A 21619-nucleotide genomic window follows, 5' to 3' on the forward strand; every position below is an offset into this window, starting at 1 on the left:
ATCAGTGGCCGTGTTTTGCGGGTAAAGGCCCTGTATCCGCGGGCCACACCGTTTAATGAGGAGCTGCTCTGGCGCTAAGTGGGCCGAACGGCGCGAGAGCACGCACGTTCTTGCCACCTGCCACTTCCATATGCGCTCGCACCTCGAGTGCGAGCCCGGGACAGTGCGCCAGGTGCTCCATCGGGCTGTCATAGAGTCCAAATGATAGACATAAAAGGTTAAGCTCTCAAGATAACCCACAGTAACCTTTAATTTATCATCACGCCCAACAGAAACAACAACAACAACAACAACAACAACAAACGGCTCAGTGTTTGTTATTTTTACTTTTAACCTGGAAAATTCACAAATCTGTGGCAGAGCAAACAAAATTACCACATAGCACTATAATCTAAATCCATCCAGTTCTCATTCATAAAATAAAAATGGTTAAACTAGTTTGGTTTTGTTTTTTTCATCAGTATAAAATGTATCAAATTTAAACAGCCGGCATTTTCATGTAATATTTTATTTAGCCAGTTCATTTAAGTTTTTTAAATGAGTTAAATGTGAATTAGCTTTCATTTGCCCAGAACCTTACACGTCTGTATCCCACCACAGGAACAATACGTATTTTTCCCGCTGGACTCCGTCGGGCTTGCAGCCTCTCTCCAGGTTTGAGTTTAGTCACCTTAGAAACGCATTGTGTCTGTATTTTCCTTTCTCCTCCCGCATTGTTCCCCGCAGTTTGGCGGTAGCTTAACAGGTCAAAAGTGTCACAGCCAGCTTATACAATGCTTTGCCCTGTGCCATGCTCTCACCAGCGGTGCTGATCAGATACAAAAGCATTTGTTTGCTGTAAAAGTGGCTCAAGGCCCGGCTGGATGTCGAGCTCAGCACACGTGCAGATGTTTTTTATAATAAAGTGGCTGAAATTTGACATTAAGCATCAGATTGTGGCCAAGGTTGGCCAGAATGTAACAAGGGAAGTAGGATGGTTTAACTAGATAATTATTATTGGGCTATCTGCATCTATTTAGAAGCAGCTGGACAGGTCAGATGTAAGAATCTGCCACACCTCACTCTCCTCATCATTAAGTTTCTTCTTGAAAGTTAAACACCACATTTCTTTTGCAATGACTAAATTGATTTAAAAAGTTTCTCTGTAATGCAAAGCCAGTATAAAGCTGGATTTAAAAAAAACATCAGTCAAGTGGTCTTTAAGTATAAATTTGCTATGAGTTATTTATCGGTTAAATGCACCTCAACTTCCCTTGGTGGTGTAACTTTCCATGGTCTTTAAATAAATAGTCAGGCCTGTGTTAATCAGTTCTCCATCTCGCTATCAGGTTTTTCTTATCTGCACTCGCTGTGTTAAATGCGGTGTTCATGACAGCAGGAGTGTCAGTACTGTAAACTGTCCCCAGTCAAGGGTCTGCACTGTTGCCTTCACTGCTGTAAAACAAACAGGCCCTGGTTGTGGAAGTTTAGACAGGTGCCTGACCTGAGATTGTCCAAATGTCTTGTGTACCAGCCAGGTTCTTACAGCTAAAGATTTCAACAGTGAGGTGGAAGAAAGATTTTCAAAGGTAACATCCTCTTTAGATAAGTTAATCTCTTCTTCTTGGTTTAATTTCCTTTTTGTTTTGTTTTTGCCTGGTTTATGGTGGTTTGGGTTTGTTTTTTGTGTGTTAAATCCGATTTTCTGTTTGTTTGCTTTTTTAGATAGATGACACAGCTAAAGTCTTTCCCTCAGGGTATACTGTTTATACAACTATTGTGTTAGCAGTCAGGTTCATAAGAGTGATAAGTCAGGAAATACAGCCCCCAAAAAAGAGAGAATCTGTTTACATTTCCAAAAAGGATATAAACAAGGATGTTGGCTGCACTACATCAATGCTCTGTCCACTCTTTCAGGCCACACAGTCACTCAGACAGAGACAAAGCCCCTGCTTCTTAAAGCAGGTCATAGGGTTACATTTGTTTCACTGCTCAAACAAGGAAAGTTCACAGTTTATTTCCATTTGCCTAATTATCACCTAAGCTCCCTTATCATCTTAAAAAAAAAAAAAACTTGAGTCAGCTACATGAAAATGTACACATTGTTTTACAGTTTTAAAAACATTTTTATTTCCAAATATGTAAAATCACTGGCATTTTCCAGGACAACAAATATATAGCGAGATGCAAACATAAACAAATATTAAACTATGTAAACCAAAACGCAATGTAAACAACAGCTTGGGCAGTTTAATTTCCTTTGTTAAGCACCTCTTCTCTGAATGATTAGCTTTCAAGCTACCTGAGGAAGACATCACTGAATCACTTACAGATATCACTATAGATTATAAGTTAAGCATTAACAGTTGCAGCCCACACATACACTTCTGTCCACCCAACAGAATTAGGGCATCTGCATATGACTAATCAGAGCCACATAACAACTCCAGCTTTATTTGCTGATCTCTCATTTCAGCTTTGTTTGGGAACCCAGCGAAAGCGGTATCCTCCTTGCTGAGTCCTTGAGGTAAAGGCATGTCCGTGAGGAAAGACCTGAGTTCTTATAGTGCTGTGTTCTCTGACAGAGGTCCTAAAAGATGAGACACTCTCTCCAGCTTCTGCTGCATCCACAGTCATGTTGCTGTCTTTAGCTATGGATGTCTGCAGGCCTGAGAATGCACCATACATGGATATTGTCTTTGATTCCTGTTGCAGCCTTGTTTCTGTAGAGCTGCTGTGAAGTACAGCATTGCAGCGTGTGCTAATATCCCTCAACATGTCCTCCACTGAGTCAGAGGATTCAGTTTCATATCCTTCATCCAGTCGCTGGCGCTTACAAGGACTCAGTGAGGTTTTGTCACCACCATAAGGCATTACTGGTTCTTTTACATTTGAGTCTCTGACTGTCATCAATTTCTGAAAGAAAATGATCCAAATTAAAGACTAAAAAGTTTAAAGATTAAAAAGTTTGAAACACAATTTATGACAATACAACCAAGAGGTTACATCATATACATGATAAATACTGATTTGACTTCTCACAGTTCTGAACTTACTTCAAGCACAGAGGCTAGGTGCTTTGCTCGATTAGCCAGCTGCCTGAGGTGAACGTTTCTTTCTTCAAGAGAATCAATCTCATCTTGTTGACTTTGGAGGGACTCATGGAGCTGCAAGCACACAAAGCAAAATATTTTCTGTGATGTGTTCATCTTTAATAATTATTTTATTTTTTAATGTTAGCATAACTAAGTTTGTGTTTAGATGTGGACAAACAGTTATTTCAAATGCACGTGTAATTTACCTATACGTGTAGGTTTTCCACAAAATCTCCATTGTATACCTTTTAAACCAAACGGGGTTCTGATCAGGATAAGGTCTTGGATGTTATAGCAGGTAAATAGGTTTATATAACTAAATAATTAATATAATTATAATTTTTAACAATTATAATTTCACAATTTAGATCCATTATAGTCCAAATTACATCAAACTTCGTATCACCATTTACGGTACATCATTTACATTGTGCAGTAATGCTCCATAAGACCTTACCTGTTTGTTGACTGCTATGCTATGTCCCAGTGCCTTTCCATGACACTCTGCTATCCCTTTCCAGGAATCTCCATCCTGGGCAGGTGGGTTGCCTGTTTCTGCAGATGAGTTAACCAGACTGTCTTCTGGTGAAAGGTTGTGCTGAGGGGTGAGGGGAGGTATAACATATCCTTGATAAGGTACCAGCTCAGCTGAAGACAAACTGCTCTCCAGGGTTGTAGGCGAAGCTGACAGAGAAGACAAGAACCCAAGGACTTAGCCAACGTGATTTTGGAGGTGCACGATTTTAACTGTATTCATGTCAATATAAAAGTAACAATAGCGATGAGCAGCACCCCAGCGGTGTGGAAGGTTTAGTTTTCTCACCTGCCATGAAATCCAGCCCATATTCTCCAAAATCCTTGTCATTTGCATCCAATTCCTGTGTGGAAATAAAAATGACGATCAGCATTTATCAGTATTTCATATAAACAATTCGATTTAAAATAACGAAAAAGAAAAACGAAAAGGTGCATACCAGTTTTACCTGGAAATCCCACCAGGAAAAATCAGGGCAATACGATGTTAAAGCAGAAAATGTATTAGTTGACATTTCAGTCAATATGTTTTCGTGTTGTCGCGTTATGAGCTTACGCTTGTCTGTGTCAGCTCGTGGAAAAAGACTGGACCATTTTCTAGCGTGTGTGTCATGAGTTAAGTACAATGACATTCGTGTAGGATTCCAGCACATCGTGTCAAACATTAACAGAGTGATCCAGACCTGCAGCTCTGCTCACCATCCTACATCTCCATCCGTCAGAAAGGGGTTGATTTACATGGCTACGTTTAAGATATGCCATTTACGTGGAGATGTGACAAAAACTGATGTCCGTTTTTTAAAAGAACATTGGTCTTCGGTGTTTTTTTCTCACCTGACAGCCGAAGGAGTCTCTCTCCTGTCTCATAGAGGGCACACCCTCTTCCAAATCATCCCATGCAATTGTTGAGAAAGCTGCGACAGAAGAAAACAGTGGGACCCCTGAATGCATTTATGAGCTCAAAGTGACTTAAAGGCACTAATCCTGAAATTCACCCATTGTGTCAGGTTGAGCTTACCTTGTTCGATGATACATGGAAACTCAACATACACAGTGACGGGACTGCTGCTTCTTGGCACAAACACTTTATCCTGTGGGTAGAAAACACTATAAAAGTCTTTCCCACTGCACAAAGAAGCTCTGTGTTTTGTGAAAAGACAAATATTTCAAACCGTTTTGTTTGTGACAGCGTTCGTCCATTTTTGCCTCACTTGGTTGGGACAAATACCATCAAACGTTTTTCCGTCTCTTTGCATCTCGATGAGCTAAGCTCCGTCTGCAGAACTAGGAGGGCATGATTTGATTTAGAGCTGATATACTCGACGTTCTCCCGGTCTGCGTTTCTTCATGCCGCGGTTTCACACTTTCGACCCAATCAAATGCACCTATTTGGTCTCCAGGGAGTAACAGCGTCCTCGGAGATTAAACGGGTGCAGACTAACGGTTTTCTGAAGTGTAACAGTGGTGCCGCGCGTAACGGCGCCATTAGGCTACAGCAGGTGTTCCTTGCCTCAGACCTGCTTTCCTTGAGCATTCAGCTAGTCCCTGTGCCAGATGCTGGCTATGGTTTCTTTTGGACATACTGAAATGTTTAGAAAAATGCCTTAGGCTCATGTATTGTATGGCGTACATAAACAACAGATGTTGTGCAAGCTGAGCGTCACAAAATAAAGTCGCCAAAATATCTTATTTTATAATTATATATCGTAATAATTATTACATATTTTATGTATTTATTAATAAATCCTCATCAATTTATTTAATAGCATGTTTGCGACCATAACAGTCAGTGCGTAATTTCCATCTTACTGTGCGTAAAATATCTAATTAGCTTAGGTACAATCCTTCTGCTACAGTTAAAGAGCAGGGGAAAAGGAAAAGGGCAATTACAGCCGACAGCTCAGTAAACAGTCGTGACAAATGCCTCTATTAGTAAACAAACAAGAGTACCCTTAACGCTGAATACACCTGTGTGGTCGACACTGTGTCAGCAGGTCGAGCTGCCACGCGTAATGGATTATCAGATAAAGCCCCTCGATTGACCAAACTGGGATGGCACAATTTGGTTTCACATAATATAGCCAAGGGTAAACAAAAAACGAGGGTAAACGGACTTCCAGACAAACAAGCACAATAGCCCGTGTTGGAGAGCCACAAGAGTCAGTACATTGAAGAAAGTAATGTTACACACAAGGTCTTATCCTCACATTTACAGCACTTTCATGGTCGTGTGTGTGTGTGTGTGTGTGTGTGTGTGTGTGTGTGTGTGTGTGTGTGTGTGTGTGTGTGTAGGGTGGGGGGTATTGGATTTATACTTGTAAAAAACGTGCTTTCTGGGGTGACATTTTGTCATCAGTCATTTAATACTGCAGTGCTGTGAAAACTGAGACTCCACTTCCACGTCTATTAAAATACAAAGAATTTGCAAACAGACATTCAACTGCTTTTTCTCAGGTGTCATGATTACCTATGCATGTAATCAAGGCAGATTTTTATGTTTTTGACTCACATGTATTCTTTAAGTTGTCATTTTAATTAATTTTATTCTGTTTCATATGATAGTCAAAATTATTTTAGCTGCATTCTTTGTGGTAGCTCACACTTCGTGTGGCACATCTTGCTTATAGCTGATTTATTTCAACAGTAAACACAAGTTGCAATGAATCACAATAAGTTTAGAAACCGGGACAAATGCGTTTGAAGATGATTTTAATTAACTGTAGCAATCAATTCATTACAACACATTTTTCTTCATTAAAGATGTTCCAAAACTAACAAAACTCATAAACCCACAACAAATAAACTGGCATACAGAGGATTCTGACTTTTTGTTAAAAATAATGAAAAATAAAAATTATATTTCAATATACTTCATAATTATATAGTAAATTATCTTAAATAAATAAAAAGCAATGCTAAATCATAAGCATCCTGTAGCTGTAAACGGTTGACTGTCTATGAGGTATGTATAAGTAAAAGTAGGTCTGCATAAACACAAGAATTCTGAGCACCAAAACCCCCCAAATAGATATCTTATCCTCACTTCTTTGTTTAAGATATAACACTATAACCCACAATTAAAGGGGAATTTAAATTGCTGTTATCAAAATAGTCACACTCATGTAGTCACATAGTAGACATCACATCCAATGTCTCCAGGTTTAATGACACCAGCAGCTTCAGGTTGTCTTTGCATTCCTGCACTAGACTCTGTTTGTAGCTGTCATCTTTCACTGCTAGTGAGTCTCCCTCATAATGCTGAGAATTGCCTGTTGGCTGAAAAGAAACTGACTGTGTGCATAGTTCATCCACAAAACTGTCCCACTGAACTTCGTGTGAATGGATGGTTTCATGCTCAGGAAGACCTTGTTTACTTTTCAGTAACTCACTAGCTACTCTCAGTGCACAGCTGGCAGTCAGTGATGGAGGGTATTTGTTGAAAGCATAGTCTGCAAGAGTCAGCTCACAAACATTTTGTGCAAGGTTGCTGCACTGCCTGGGCATTTTTGGGTCAGGATTCATCCTTGAAATCCTGTCATCACCTTTGTTCCTAGTCACTAGCTGTGAAGCCTCGATGCAGTTGGTGTAATAGTCTAGAAAAAAGGCCAGGGTGGGTGCAGAGAGGCGGAAGTTAAGACGAAGCAGGATGAGACACTCCAGGTTGCAGAGCTGCTCTTTGGTGAACACATCACAGCACAATGACAAGAGATGGCTGATTCGTGGTGAGCAGACCTCCACCTGCAGAGGACAAAGAAAAGGATAGTAGAATGATATCCAAAAACACAAACCGTCTGCTCCACGAGCATACCACACAAACCTGTTTACTGGCTAGGAGAAGTGCGGTGACACCAATGAGCTGGAAGCAGTCAGCAGCAACAGGTGTGGAGGCCAGGAACCTGTCCATGATGTTCACAGCCAAGCAGCAACACTCGAAAGACAGACGGAAATGTTTGTGCACAGGGATGAGCCAGCTGACCAGCTTACAGCGGGCCTCTGCGGTCAACTGTATGTAAAACACACACTCATCAAAATAAAAACTTTTAGTGACCTTGGTTCTTAAATGTGATGTGCTCTTAATGTACAACAAGGTATATATTTTCTGGCATTTCACAGTACAGTACCCTACATATTATCAGTAAATGGTCCTAAAATCGTCATGTATTCTGCATCTCAGGTGTTTCTTTAGTTGAACAATAGAACTAATTAATATCTGGAAGTCACTCTCACTGGAACATTTAACTATCTGCCTTTAAACAAAAGGAGTGAATTACCAGTTCAATTTATATGACAACAAATATATTTTAATTTTTTTAAGTAGTCAAAAAAGTATAAATATACGTCTAACACGGTTCATTTAGTTACAAGCTGTAAGTGTCTTACTTGCGGTTGGCGTGCCAGGCTTTTGCAGGGATGAAACTGCGCCTCTTTCTCCCTTTGGATCATAAACCCGATGTCTCCGTACTGAAGGTACCAGCTGCAGAGTTGCCCTGCAACAGGTTTTTGTGACATGAGCAGGGAAATCTCATTCTTAGCTGGGGATGAAATCGGGGAGCATGCCAAATCTTCTTCAAAACCAGAGTCTCTTAATTTGGACACGAGTTTCTGTTTTCTATTCCGAGCAGTTTGGCGCTGTTGAGCCAGCGTGAGAGTTTCTGGAGAAGGAGAGGCGACGTTCATTCGGCTCCTTTTGAAAACACTGTCGAAACCACCTTCACAGTTCTCAAAAGACACCATCTCCAGTGTCTGACTAGAGCCGGTTTGCACACACGCTGTTAGGCCAGCGACTGCGTATTTAGGCTACTGAGAGCAGTGAGTCCACAGCAGCAGTCTCCTGGATGCTGGTTTCTGGATTTAGTGGGGAGTTCTCTCTGATGACGTCAGTTTTCGCGGGGTCTTCCCCGCTCAGGCAGCTCACGGCTCTCCTGTGACCCCGGGCAACCAAAGCTAAACAATCACTGGCACCATCTATGTTATACTCTTAAGTCACGAGAGAGAGAGATTAAAAGACAATAGATGCCTTGCCCTTTAACTTTTTGCAGAAAAAACATCAAATTACTTGGGCTTATTATTTTATAGAAAGCCTACATATGAAATGTTCACATGTGAAATGTATATGAAATAGTTTAGATTTGATACATGTATTTTTCTTCTTCTTGTTCTTCTTATAATCATGCTAACATCAGAAAATTATTAACAACAATAACAACATTATAATTTCAAGTATACTACAAAAATGTGAGCAGTGTATAAAGTTCTTAATATTCACGATGTTTTTATAAGTATTAAAAATTTAATTTCTGTGCAATATATCAGTTTCTTTTTCTTTTTTGCGGTGGGCGGAACACGGCCGCTGACGACTAGAAAATAAACGGCTCCTATGTCACCTTTCAAACTCTAGTGCAAGACAAGAGAGCGTGCCAAGTCAGAACTGAACAAGGCTTCAACTATGTCCTCTGTGCACTAGCGGGAGGTATTTTGATTTATTTAATAATACACGTGTATAGTACAAGCTAGCGTGTAATTAATGGCTGCCTTTATCTCAGCTGTAGGCTGGGCAGCTCGACAAAAAATTGCAAGAAACAGGGACGAAAGCCGCTGCTAGCTGTTACCCTTAAGTGCCTGTGCTAGCAAGCTAAGTATGTGTAGCTAGCGTTAGCATTGCTGTAACTGTGTTGCAGCAGGAGCTAACAAGTGCGGTTACTAGCACTTATTTGTTGACGAGTTGTAAGGCACTGAGGTGGCAAAGTTATAAACCACCAGCTCGAGGAAGTAGAAGAAGTAACAGTAGAGTCAAATAATAACGCTGCTGAAGCTAGGTAAGCTAGCTAACGTCTTCACCATGTCATAATCTCACAATCCTGTAGTTTGGGTTAGGCTTTACGTGTGTGCGCAAACTATTTCAGCTAACTAAGCGGCTGTGTTATACTAAAAATAGTGACGTAAAAATGTTGACATTTAAAACAAGCTTTTGTTTTTTAATTTTTATTTTAGGAATGTCAGCGTTCATGTCCATTGAAAAAGGGTTAACTGTTAACCCGAGTTTGCAGAAGTCAGCCAGTGTTTTAGAGAGGTTAATATTACCGTTTTTATCACCCGCTACCTATTGGCTCAGCATTTTCGAGTAGGTGCTGAGCTGAAAAATAAAAATGCGGCATCGCCTATATAAATTGTGCAACAGTCTGGTATGGATTACATGGCAAGTTGTGAAAATTGTGAGCAGTTACAACCAATATACGTTTTTCTACATGCCAAAATAAAATGAACTGAAATGGGACACTGCTTCTTCAAACAAGGGACTTCTGCCAAACGCAGACGTTTGGCAGGTCTCTTGTAACACAGTTTGTGTTAGTGCTGTTTTGATTACATAAGGACTATTACCACATTAACTGGACATTTTATCTTGCAGTTTTATCACAGCAGTGTATCATGGAAAACTCTGGCAGGCCTTACCGGGCTAAGCAAGGCGGCAGGGAGAGGGGGGCGGCAGCAGCAGCGGCAGAGAAGGGAGAAAGCTGGTGGATGCAGGACCAGGTGCGAGGACAGAACTTCAGATCAGATGGAGGCCAGCAGGCCAAGAAAAATCAAGGTGGGCCTTACAGGGCCAGCCCTAAGAAGGGAGGACTGGGGCCCCTAAGCCACTCTCCTGGTGGATTAAGAGGAGGCCACAGCCCCTCACAGAGAGATGATGTCCGGTGGTTCTCAGGTCCTCAGGAAGATAACTGGAGAGAGCGCCCACAGCAGAGCTGGAGGAGGGGTATGCAAGGAGAAAGTCCAAAGGAGGACAGGGAACAGGGAAGGAGAGAAGCCACGGATGATGGTTTTCAAAAATCAGGTAAATGTCTGGAAGTCAGTCTCTGCAGAAGGAATGAAACACTTTCAGCTTTATCACAAAGTCTATGTTGAAAACAAACTAGAAATTCATACTTCCCCCTGCATTTCTCATTTTCAAAGGTAAAAGACGGCGTAACAGAAACAAGAAGAAAGCTTTTGCTGAAGAGAACAGGGGCTTTGTGATTGAAGAGTCCACACTCTCAAACAAAGAGCTGCGCAACCTACGGCAAGCAGAGAGGCGGCTTAACAGGGACGAGATCTACAGCCTAAAGAAGGTACAGACCCTAAAAGCCGTAAGAGGTGATGTAATGTTTGAGTTGGTTGGTGTAGGTGATTTACAGATATTTCTAACGGTGTAATTTTTTTTTTTTTTTTTTTTTTTGTGTGTGTTGTACAATTGTTTTAGAGGTCCCACAGCAACCCTGCTGCTCTTTACAACTGTGCCCTGTGTGATGTTCTCCTAGAGTCTGTGTCTGAAGCTTACAAGCATATTCGGGACAAACGGCACAAGAGAAGGGCCAAGGTTATTTTACATTTACCGTATATAGATTGTATTACTGTGTTGCTATTGTGGAGTAGTAGTTTTTATGTATTAAAGGCTGTGATCAAGACCCCTTTCCTGTATTTGCATGTTGACTTATAGGAGCGACAAGAGCAGCTGATGCTGACTGAGATCCTGCCTCCTAGTCCAGAGCAGATCAGTGCTATAAGTGCAGTACTAGATGCTGTTGTCCAGGAACATGGTCTGAACGACCTGGACGTTGAGAAGAGACGGTGTGTTGTCTCCACCATGCAAGATCTCCTCCTGTCTGTTCTGCCTGGTAAGACACATAAAGAGGAAAGTTCACAATATACAACAACTGTGCTCTTTCAGTGTTATTAAAATCGTAGCAATATTTACCTGCTTTCTCTCATCTATAGAGGTCCGACTCAGGCTTTATGGATCATCTTGCACTAAATTTGGATTCAAGGATTCTGATGTCAACATTGACATTCAGTATCCAACTCACGTGAGTAACACAGTGTGAGTTCATGATGTGTGATACAATTTTATTGTATTTTATGTTAATTTTATAATGATATTAATGTTAAAAATTAAAACTGGAGGCCTGTCAGGAGAATAATAGCTAGGGGAAGAAGTCTTTCATCTGCATGTATATGTTACAAGTTACGTGGGTTTAGGGTGACATTATTTAAGGGAACAAATACAAGAGATGACAGCAAAAATATTAGTATATGGCAAAGGTAAGATGTGGTGGTGTGGGTGGCGGGAAAAATATAATTTCACTTGATTTTAGATTTCACAAGTTGTGTTGCGTATGCTGTGCTTGTAGCATGCACCATAATTATGTTCTTTTTAATATTATATTTATGCTGTATAAAGGCTTTGAAATGGAATGTATTCACAGATGCATCAGCCAGATGTCTTGATGTTGGTTAAGGAGTGCCTCTCTGTGAGCTGTGAGTTTTGTTTTCATTTTAGACTCAAGAGTCTTGAAGAAATCTTTCAGACATGGTAAACTCAGTCATGTGCTTGAGTGTCATGGAAAGTTAAAATTGTTTGTGTTGTGCTATTCTCAGCTCTGTTTGTTGAGATGGAGGCGGACTTTCATGCCAGGGTGCCTGTGGTCATCTGTAAAGAGAGAAGTAGGTCTGTATCATTTGCAGTTACATGGGTTTTTCTTGCATGTGACAAGAGAATATTAACAGTGCTCATACCACAAGAGCATAAAACTCCAAATTAAAATTAACTTATTTTTTTGTTCCCCCTTCCTCCTCAACAGTGGTCTAATCTGCAAAGTTAGTGCAGGGAATGAAAACGCGTTCCAAACCACCACATATCTTTCTGCCCTGGCGACTCAGGAGCCTCTCCTCATGCCACTGGTTTTGGGCTTCAGACGCTGGGCCCGGGTATGTTTCTAGTAGACAAAGACTTGTTCCTCACATTAGCAAAGGCATCAAAACTATTCACTCATTTCTTTTTTTCAAAGTTGCATTTGTTCTTAACATCATTTTTGGCTTTCTGTTAAGATCTGTGAAATTGATCGCGCAGAAGAGGGGAGTCTACCACCATATGTCTTTGCCCTTTTGGTTATCTTCTACTTACAGAAGCGCAAAGAACCTCTCTTGCCTACCTATTTCAACCAAGATGTAAGTCTTTATTTTCATTTCCATCCTTAAAAAAAACAAAAAAAAAACCATATTAGTTTTGCTTTTCATTATTGACTCTTTTTAGGATTATTTTGGAATAAACTGATGCAAACATCTGCCCATCTTTAGATCAAAGTGTTTTCTCTCAGCCGGCTGTCAGACTTCAACCTTACTCATACAGAGGATGGGTATTTACACTGGGCCTACACCCCTTCCTCCAAGGAGTCATCTCAACCAGCAGAAGGCAACTCCATAAAGGGGAAGGTAATCATGAAGATGGACACACATAAATAAACTGAAAGACTTCCAAAGAACAGAAAATATAATTTTGACTTGTATTTGGAGACAGGTTTTTTGTTTTGTGTTTTGTGTTTTTTTTCTTTTTTTTTTTTTTTTAAAAGGCTGTTAAATAAATTGAAAACTTGAGTGATAATTTTTCAGACTCTTAGTAATATCAGGCTGTCTTGCAGGTTCCGCTGGTGTTTCAAAGTCCTCATCCACCAGTGGAAGTTGGACTTCTCTGGGTCGAAATGCTTCGCTTCTATTCCCTGGAGTTCATCATGGCTGACAATATAATCAGTGTGCGGACTGGTGCTGTCCTCTCCAGAGAGATGAAAGACTGGCCTAAAAAGCGGATCGCTGTAGAGGGTCAGAAGCTTTGTTATGTTTGAATCATTTTCATGTCTTGATACTTCTGTAAGGAGAAGTGGTCACACAGAATCTGTTTTAATGTTGCTTATTTCTCTGTTGATTCTGTCCAAACCTAGATTTTTATTTCTGTTTGATTCATGGATTAAAGCAGTGGTTCTCATACTTTTTCTTGCATACCCCGTTTCAGACGTTGGAAAAGTTAACAACCCACAGTTTTGTTTTTTTTATCAGTCATTAACTATTAATTGTAGTTTTACTTGTAATACTTTATTTTAAAGTGTAATTTTGCTTAAAGCTCAGTGCAAAATAATCAACAAACTATTGTATACCCCTTATCCCACCCTTTTCGAAGTTATTAATTCAATTTAACCCCCCACCTCCCCCTCCCCAAACCTGGTTGTTTGTGTCCAGTTGCAGTGGCTAAGGTGCGTTTATGAACCACTGTGATGAAGAGACTTCTTTTATGTGTTCTAATGTTTACAAATGGTTCTGTTTCAGACCCGTTTGCCGTGAAGAGAAATGTGGCCCGCACAGTGAACAGCCAGCAAATGTACGAGTACATCCTCCACTGCCTCAAAACCACATACAAGTACTTTGCACAGTCACTCAATACACCAGCTGCTAATCACAAAAGAGGACTGAAGGGAGGATATGTTCAAGGGGCCAATGCTAAGGCTTTGAATGACGAGAGTGTGTGCTTGTCAGATTTCAGTAATCTCAGCATTCATTCAAAATATACGAGCCAATCTAAATCTGTAGAAAATGGCCCTGAGGACTCTGATTGCATTATTGAGGAAGAGGAGGAAATTGAAGAATTCAGTGACTCAGATGAAGAGCGGGAAAAAGAAAAATTGGACTTGGGCAAAAGCAGCCTTTCGGAGGATGAGGATGATGAAGACGAGCAGGATGATGACATAAATATTGATGTCGACATGCATAACAGAGACCACCTGGACAGCTTCACCATAGAGGATGAAGAGATTTTCCTAGTGGACGAGATCTCAGGGGAGGAGCTTTTGTCCGATGAGGAGGGTCCAGATTTGGACACACCTGGTTCAATGGATGAGGAAGAGGAGGAGGAAGTGGATTTGGCACCTGTCAGTGTTTCTCAAATTAAAGATGAAACACCAGAAAATAAAAATGAAAAACAAAGCAGACCATCTTATGAGTTCACCAAGCAAGCTTTCACCAGAGGAAAGGTAAGTTTGCCTTCACTTGTCATCAGTTACTGGCAGCATTTGCAATTGTGTAATTTGATTAAACAAAGAACACATAAAATTTTAAAGTTGTATGGTAAAGATTTAGGTTGTAAGTGAGGAAAACTATATGTGTAACTCCTTTCAATATCACATAGTCCCACATGGTCGTGTGCAGCTTGTGCAAACGTGATGGACATTTGAAGAAAGATTGTCCAGAAGATTTCAAGAAAGTGCAGCTTGACCCCTTGCCCCCAGTAACACCAGAGTTTCTCAGTGTCCTCAACAAAGTCTGTGAGCAGTGTTACAGTGAGTATTATGGGACATGTAACCCTTACCTGCATTGTGATGTCATATTTCTACTCTTGCAAATTTTAGTAATACATACAATGACAAAAATATACAAATGTATTTCAAATGGTTGAGAAATAAATTGTTTTTGTCGATGGTATGAACAAGTTTTAAAAATGAGGCTCATGCAAACATTTTCATACTGTTGGACTCAACAAACTCTTAATTATTGCAAGTTCCTCATTTCAACTTAATGAAGTCCACCTGTTCATGTTTTTTTGAGTTCTAATCATTAGCACTTAAGCAAAATTTTATGTAAGATTTAAAAAGTGCTTTGGAAGAAAACACAGCTGTATCCGTGGTTTTAGGCTTATCTGGTAAAATTTGTGTGAGTTTATGGTTTAACATGTGGGATGAGAATATGTTAAACTTTAAAGTGTTAAAATGTACACAACTCTAAAAAGAGCTTAATGCAGGTGCATGAAAAGTGTAGTATACCATCCACTGGACCTCAGCTTATGTGACTGTTTCACAAAATTTTGTATAAATAAATAATTTTATTTATATAGCACCTTTCTAGACAGTCAAAGTGCTGCACATAAGATAACAAATGATAAAAAGGTAAAACGGACAATATAAAACAGGCAAAAATGAGCCAAAAACAGTTTTGAGTTTGTTTGTTTTTTTAAAGTTGTTTCAAGTTGTTGTTTTGATATTAATCAACAACTTGATTGTTAATTGTAGTTAGTTATCATAATATGTCTAATTGGCATGTTCATATAACGTTATTTCCTGAGTCCTGTTGTAAAGCCAGTTATTTAAGACCACTTTTGGTGGAATAGTGCTTGTGTCCAGTAAATTACTTGGTCACTAAATATCATTCATTCATTTTTAAGGTGATTTCGCCCCAGATGAACTGGAAGTGGGTGTAAGAGAGCACATCCTTCAAGACCTTGAGATTTTTGTGAGAAGACAGTTTCCTGGTGAAGTTGATCTTTTAACTTTTTTTTTTTTTTTTTTTTCTTTAAATTGAATTGGCGTGATGATGCATCTGAATGATTTGGTTAACAAATCATGTGTTGATTATTTATTTTAAATCACAGGTGCTCAGTTACAACTGTTTGGCTCATCCAAAAATGGCTTTGGATTTAGACAGAGTGACCTGGACATCTGCATGGTGTTGGAAGGACAAGAAACCATAGATGTGAGTTATCAATAATTCTTTACCATGTAGTTTTGGTTCTGTTCATCAGGGAACCAGCTGCAGTTGATCTTTAATTTACACCAACTTGATTTATCAAGCTTCTAATGACGACTTGAAGTTGATGCGTATTTGATCTGCCAATATGCTTGAAGAATACATTGGTAATATTATTTTACTTGGAGGCAAGTTGCCCTTGTTCCTTTTCATTGTTATGGTTGAATTACTTATTATCTAGCAGGAGCTTATATTAAATCATTTTTGCCTTCATTCCATCATAGGATATTAACTGCATCAACATCATTGAAAGCTTGGCAAGATCGCTAAAGAAACACCCAGGTAAGACATAGTAGCTGTGGTACGAAACTGACATTCATGCACTTTATTTTGTCTGCAACCAGCAACTGTCAGTTTTGATCAAATGACAAACTGTTCTGGTTTTAAGAGATTCTAAAGTTCTAATATAATCTTTAAAATAATTCACCTTAAACAAAATGTTACCTACCCATTTACATTAATGAGAAATGCATTAAGCTGAAATAAATTATGATTGAATAAAGTTCTTAATCTTCCCCATAAGTGCCTGTAATGTCATTATGTATCCACATCAGGTCTGAGGAACATCCTTCCCATCACTACAGCAAAAGTACCCATTGTGAAGTTCTACCATGTTCGCACTGGCTTGGAGGGAGATATAAGCCTCTACAACACACTGGTGGGGCTCTTTTTGTCTTTGTATGTATTTGAAAATAAGAAAATGTGCACCTTTTGAAATTTGCAGTTTCTGTTTGTTTTTTTTTCTCAGGCCTTGCACAACACTCACCTACTAGCTACGTATGCTGCAATTGACAGAAGAGTGAAGATCCTCTGTTACGTCATGAAGGTTTTTGCCAAGGTGAACATGCTTTACAGACTTGTGACTAAGACATCTTTAAGTGTTCTTGCTATTGTATTGTTCAACGTTAAAATGTTGTTTCCACTTCCATTACAGATGTGTGACATTGGAGATGCTTCACGTGGTAGCCTCTCGTCATATGCCTACACCCTCATGGTGCTGTTCTTCCTTCAGCAGAGAGACCCACCAGTTATCCCTGTGCTGCAAGAGGTACAGATGTCTGTTTGAAAGAAGAGCCAATTGTATTCTCTTTACAAGTTGCACATAGATGTGTTGATTTGTCTATGTGAGTGTTGTCTCAAATACATTTATCCCCTTAAATTAAACAACAAACTTATACCTCCATTTGGATGAATTTGTCAACAAGTCTCTTTGTAGTAGTTATTTAAAGTATTTCACAATATCGTGTGTCAAGCTTGACTGCTTGGTTTCTTGCAGATCCATGATGGGAAGAAGCCTGAAGTACTAGTAGATGGTTGGAATGTGTACTTCTTTGATGATTTTAAAGCACTAGTAAGTGTTTTGTATTTGATTTGTGCCTAAACAATATGGTTAATATAAATGTAAGACTGTGTCTTAGTAGCTCATCAATATCGTCTTTTTCCACCTTCAGCCCAGTCACTGGCCACACTATGGGAAGAACACCGAGACTGTGGGGGAGCTGTGGCTCGGCCTACTCCGCTTTTACACTGAGGACTTTGACTTCAGAGAGCATGTTGTCTGTATCCGACAGCATGCCCGCCTCACCACCTTCAACAAGCAGTGGACATCCAAATACATAGTCATTGAAGGTAGCCTTGTGTGAGACTATTGCTGCAGTGTATTGTAACTAATTTATCCACAATCAAATGTGTAATTTTTATTTGCTGAATCAAAGTAATTGTATATGTCTGCTTTTGAAGATTTTTCAAGTTCATTTTCTTTGTCACAGATCCATTTGATCTCAATCATAATTTGGGTGCTGGTCTCTCGAGGAAAAGTAAGATGGATATAGATTTTGATTTTTATTTTTTTTTTCCCCATTTCTAACATCTCAATGATTTTTCTTGCACTTTTCACTACTTAAAATGTGCATGTTTTTATTTTGGTCATCAAAACAGTGACAAATTTCATCATGAAGGCTTTTATCAATGGCAGAAGAGTGTTTGGCACACCCATCAGATACTTTCCTCCTGTGTATCCCAGTCAGATGGTCTGTATTTGTTGTCTGAACATTACTTTTTTTTTTTTTATTGTGGTGATATTATCCAATCAGCACTAAAACTGTGTTTTACCTGCATCTTTCCCAGGAGTATTTCTTTGATCCTGAAGTACTTACTGAAGGAGAAGTGGCTCCCAATGATCGCTGCTGTCGCATCTGTGGAAAGATTGGCCACTTCATGAAAGACTGCCCCCTGCGTAAGAAGTGGGTGCAATCTCAAGTATTTTGTCATAATATTTACTTAAGTCTGTTAGCACCTTGTGTGCCTGCCTTAATGTTGATGTTACATCGTCAATGATTTTGGACCAGGTCTAAACATAGAAGGGACTCGGAGAGAAGGCCAGAGTACCCACAAGACAAAATGGATACAGCAGAGGAATCGAAGGATCAGGTCAGACACAAAAGTGAACACTGGCGGAAAAGGGATGGAGTGGATATTCGTTGCTGCTACCTATGTGGATCAACTGCCCACATCAAGAAGGACTGCCAGCTGTACAGAAGCCCTGCTGGTAAGTACCTGCAAGGTCACTTTACATTCTTTGAAGTATGAAAAAAGTCACTTACTTTCAATATTCACTTGTCATTTGGCAGGTAATGTGAAAATGGAGAATTATTCTTCTTCACCCCACTTTAGGAATTTGCGAGAAATAGAGAAACAGGTATGTTGTATGTTTTCAGTCAACCTAAATTATAATTAATTCTGCTTTGTACAGTTGTAGAAGTGTACATCTTTTGAGCTGTCTTTTATTTTAGGGCATACCTATACAAGAAGATAAGAAGAAGAGAAAGCAGCAAAATGTGATATTAAGTCCACAAGCAGGTAATTTAATTTCCCATACTTTTTATGCATGGAATCAGATGTCTCAAACCTATACTATTAGCACTATGTAGCTAATTTTAACATGTATTTGATTTATTTTGTTTGTAAATTGAAAGTAATTTAAACTATTTGGGCCCAACTAGTCCAAAATAATCATAGCAACTACAGATAAGCATACGGCTATTTATTATGTTACGTCTTCATTAAGTTTAGTTACACTGCATTTGTACTTAATTGTGGATTGTTAGCCAGCATAGTCATGTATAGTAACACTATAGTGAGCCTTTGATTAGATGTACAATTAGCACCCAATTTAAAAGTGATGCTTTCCCAACATGTGGGATGGCTGTAGCTCAGGTGGCAGAGCAGGTCAGCCACTAATCAGAAGGTCGGTGGTTCGATCCCAGGCTGCCTCCTGGCTGCATGCCAAATATCCTTGGGCAAGATACTAACCCCGTGTTTGCCTACTGGTGGTGGTCAGAGGGCCCGGTGGCGCCAGTGTCCGGCAGCCTCGCCTCTGTCAGTGCGCCCCAGGGCAGCTGTGGCTACAATGTAGCTTGCTATCGCCAGTGTGTGAATGGGTGAATGACTGAATGTAGTGTAAAGCACTTTGGGGTCCTATGGACTAGAAAAGCGCTATACAAATGCAGGCCATTTACCATGTATTTCCATCCCTAAAGCACACATTTTGCCAACTTTATTTTTTTTATTTTTTTTAAACGAGAATTATCTGTAATTTATGGAGACAAAGTGCAATTTCAATTTTCAGAGAAATTAGACTTGGTTGACAGTGTATTTTTGCATTGGGTCAATTGTCTAGGGCTCATAAAGAGAGACGACATGATTTCTATGCAGCAGGCTCAGATTCATCCATCTTTTTCTGGACTCTGGAGCAAACACTTTCTGATCTTTTTCCTCAAATGTAGCATTCTGGTCCTTATTTTATCTGTTGTTTTCCATGTGGTCTTAGAACACATTCTCTGAGTTATTGTACCTGGTATTGTTGCCTGAATGCGTTTTTGTTTTTTCTTGGTCAATAAAGCAATGTTCAGTTTGTGTGGATCAAGCAGTCTGCTTAGTTTTGTCACCTTCTTAATATTGGGGGGGTGTTAATGCTGCTGTTGAGTTAGAAAATTGTGTTTGTAATAAATGTTGATGACTGCTTTCTGGTTTGTTTCAGGTAGTTTAACCTGCCGAAATTCGGGTCGCTCTGGTCAGAGGAAGAGCCCAGTGGAATGAGAAGTGAATAAAAAGAAAAAAAAAAGAAAAAAAACTACCAGATTCTACTTTTGTCCAGGCAGACAGCAACCCAAAGTCCAGAAACCCTTAAATCTGAATGGTACTGTTGGGCCAATAGTAGCCCGTTCAAAGCCAAAGCCAGGACATCTTGACTTGAAGCCAAATAGGGCCTTTTTATTGTTGTGGGTTTTGTTTTTGGGTTGTTTTTTTTTTCTCCCCCCAAAACGCTCCTCCTGAGAGGGGTTTTTTTTTTTTTTTTTTTTTAAAGCTTTCATTTAAAGAAAATAAGCAAGTAAGCATGCATGTGATGCATGTGATGTCTTAAAATACTTTGCCAGTCAAGAGGTTTTCCCTTGTTTGGTTTTTTTTGTTTGGTTTTTTGTATATATAAAATTTTTACATTTAAAGCAATATTACTGCAAATTTGGTGTAAAATCTCTTAAAATTGGAATGTAAATAACTGTCTCCTAGACGACTAATAGCTTAGATCCCAGTAGGGTATCTTTTGACATCATACTGTATCTTTAATGCTAAATTTTATTTTTAATTGTTTTGGTGGACACTTGAAGGTTCAACCGTCCTTTAATTTGGTAGACCAGCGTTTATAAACACTGTTACAGCTGTGAGTCAGATTGAAATGATAAACTGATTATGATATTAGTCTGCTACTCAACATCAAAACGTCAAGGCTATTTCACATTAAACCAAAAAGGTTTCAATTCATATGCGTTCTTTTTTTTTTTTTTCTTTTTTTTTTTCCCTTAAGTGTTGTTTTAGAGATTTGGGGAAAAGATGTTTCTTAATGGCAGTATACCTTTTTAATGGCCTGGATCTGTATTTTTTATTTTATTTTTAATTATAAAATCATGTGTTTGTCCTCTGCACTGATGACCATCTGTCCATGTCTCTGGTGTTCTTGAAGACAGAACTACCTGCAAGGTGTCTCCATGTTTGTGTGCCTTTTTGTTAGAGAAACCACCATGTAGATATGTTTCTCAGGATCACAGTTTTATTCCTAGACTGCTGGTCCACTCAAGCTTCATGGATACATACTGCTCTAAAACTGCCTGCAGATGTTAGTAGAGGGAAGGTAAAAGCTCATTACCTCTCAATTTTCTATATGTCTTCACACTGCTAGGATGTGTTGTAACGATGGTAGAGGATCACATGCTTGAGGGAAGTTGGGTAAAAAAAAACTTCCTGTGCAGACTCTTAAAATTGATATTTTAAAAAGGAAGAAGGGGAAAAAAATGAAAAGCTGTTCTGGCTGGCTGCACACACTGCGCTCCAACTAGAGGTAATCTCAGTTAGTTCATTGGAGAGCGAAATGTATTTATTTGCCACAAAGGCTTCATTTCATTGTAATGTTGCCACAGATTGGTAGCTGCACTGTGGGGTGGGTGGGTGTCCAGCCCCTTGGATTATGTTGCTGCTAATGTCTCAAAGGCCTGCTTATAATTCAACTTATGTAGGGTGTCTGGCTTTATTATATCTTACTCTTACTGATTTTTATAATAAAAATAAATGTTGGTATT

General features: G+C 39.4%; 3 protein-coding genes across 3 annotated transcripts; 1 reads left to right on the forward strand and 2 right to left on the reverse strand.

Moving 5' to 3' along the window:
• Positions 1–2451: 2451 nt before the first annotated feature.
• mcidas (multiciliate differentiation and DNA synthesis associated cell cycle protein) lies at positions 2452–4864 on the reverse strand. Its single transcript, XM_085366996.1, has 7 exons — positions 4781–4864; positions 4627–4699; positions 4443–4522; positions 3898–3952; positions 3532–3758; positions 3036–3146; positions 2452–2895 (listed from the first exon to the last, which is right to left on the reverse strand). The coding sequence occupies exons 1-7, from the start codon at positions 4862–4864 to the stop codon at positions 2452–2454; spliced, it is 1074 nt and encodes a 357-aa protein (XP_085223122.1).
• Positions 4865–6734: 1870 nt separating this feature from the next.
• ccno (cyclin O) lies at positions 6735–8231 on the reverse strand. The gene is made up of 3 exons (XM_085368617.1): positions 7989–8231; positions 7426–7611; positions 6735–7346 (listed from the first exon to the last, which is right to left on the reverse strand). The coding sequence occupies exons 1-3, from the start codon at positions 8115–8117 to the stop codon at positions 6735–6737; spliced, it is 927 nt and encodes a 308-aa protein (XP_085224743.1). The 5' UTR covers positions 8118–8231.
• Positions 8232–9016: 785 nt separating this feature from the next.
• tut7 (terminal uridylyl transferase 7) lies at positions 9017–20299 on the forward strand. Its single transcript, XM_085368618.1, has 29 exons — positions 9017–9078; positions 10015–10440; positions 10560–10714; positions 10846–10962; positions 11083–11260; positions 11361–11449; positions 11849–11900; positions 12021–12090; positions 12224–12350; positions 12471–12590; positions 12720–12854; positions 13061–13238; positions 13740–14440; positions 14596–14746; positions 15625–15711; positions 15832–15932; positions 16211–16268; positions 16541–16644; positions 16735–16824; positions 16921–17034; positions 17263–17337; positions 17438–17615; positions 17756–17803; positions 17925–18016; positions 18114–18229; positions 18335–18534; positions 18617–18684; positions 18779–18845; positions 20026–20299. The coding sequence occupies exons 2-29, from the start codon at positions 10035–10037 to the stop codon at positions 20082–20084; spliced, it is 3936 nt and encodes a 1311-aa protein (XP_085224744.1). The 5' UTR covers positions 9017–9078; positions 10015–10034; the 3' UTR covers positions 20085–20299.
• Positions 20300–21619: the final 1320 nt, after the last annotated feature.

This window comes from Diplotaxodon limnothrissa, linkage group LG12 (genome assembly GCF_057381915.1).
Source record: "Diplotaxodon limnothrissa isolate DT_005_m linkage group LG12, D_limnothrissa_male_GT1.1, whole genome shotgun sequence".
Lineage (NCBI taxonomy): Eukaryota > Metazoa > Chordata > Actinopteri > Cichliformes > Cichlidae > Diplotaxodon > Diplotaxodon limnothrissa.

Bases quoted from the DNA above. Each gene is read 5' to 3' on its own strand.
- mcidas (XM_085366996.1), bottom strand. From the start codon at position 4,864: ATGCAAAGAGACGGAAAAACGTTTGATGGTATTTGTCCCAACCAAGTG. The intron at 3,953-4,442 runs GTGAGAAAAAAA...ATTTCCACACAG, and splicing joins GAGACTCCTTCGGCTGTCAG to GAATTGGATGCAAATGACAA. The intron at 3,759-3,897 runs GTGAGAAAACTA...CTTCTCTGTCAG, and splicing joins TGGGCTGGATTTCATGGCAG to CTTCGCCTACAACCCTGGAG.
- ccno (XM_085368617.1), bottom strand. From the start codon at position 8,117: ATGTCACAAAAACCTGTTGCAGGGCAACTCTGCAGCTGGTACCTTCAG. The intron at 7,612-7,988 runs GTAAGACACTTA...TTTTACATACAG, and splicing joins GCCTGGCACGCCAACCGCAA to TTGACCGCAGAGGCCCGCTG. The intron at 7,347-7,425 runs GTTTGTGTGGTA...TGTCCTCTGCAG, and splicing joins TTCTCCTAGCCAGTAAACAG to GTGGAGGTCTGCTCACCACG.
- tut7 (XM_085368618.1), top strand. From the start codon at position 10,035: ATGGAAAACTCTGGCAGGCCTTACCGGGCTAAGCAAGGCGGCAGGGAG. The intron at 15,712-15,831 runs GTGAAGTTGATC...TTTAAATCACAG, and splicing joins TGTGAGAAGACAGTTTCCTG to GTGCTCAGTTACAACTGTTT. The intron at 17,338-17,437 runs GTAAGTGTTTTG...TTCCACCTTCAG, and splicing joins TTGATGATTTTAAAGCACTA to CCCAGTCACTGGCCACACTA.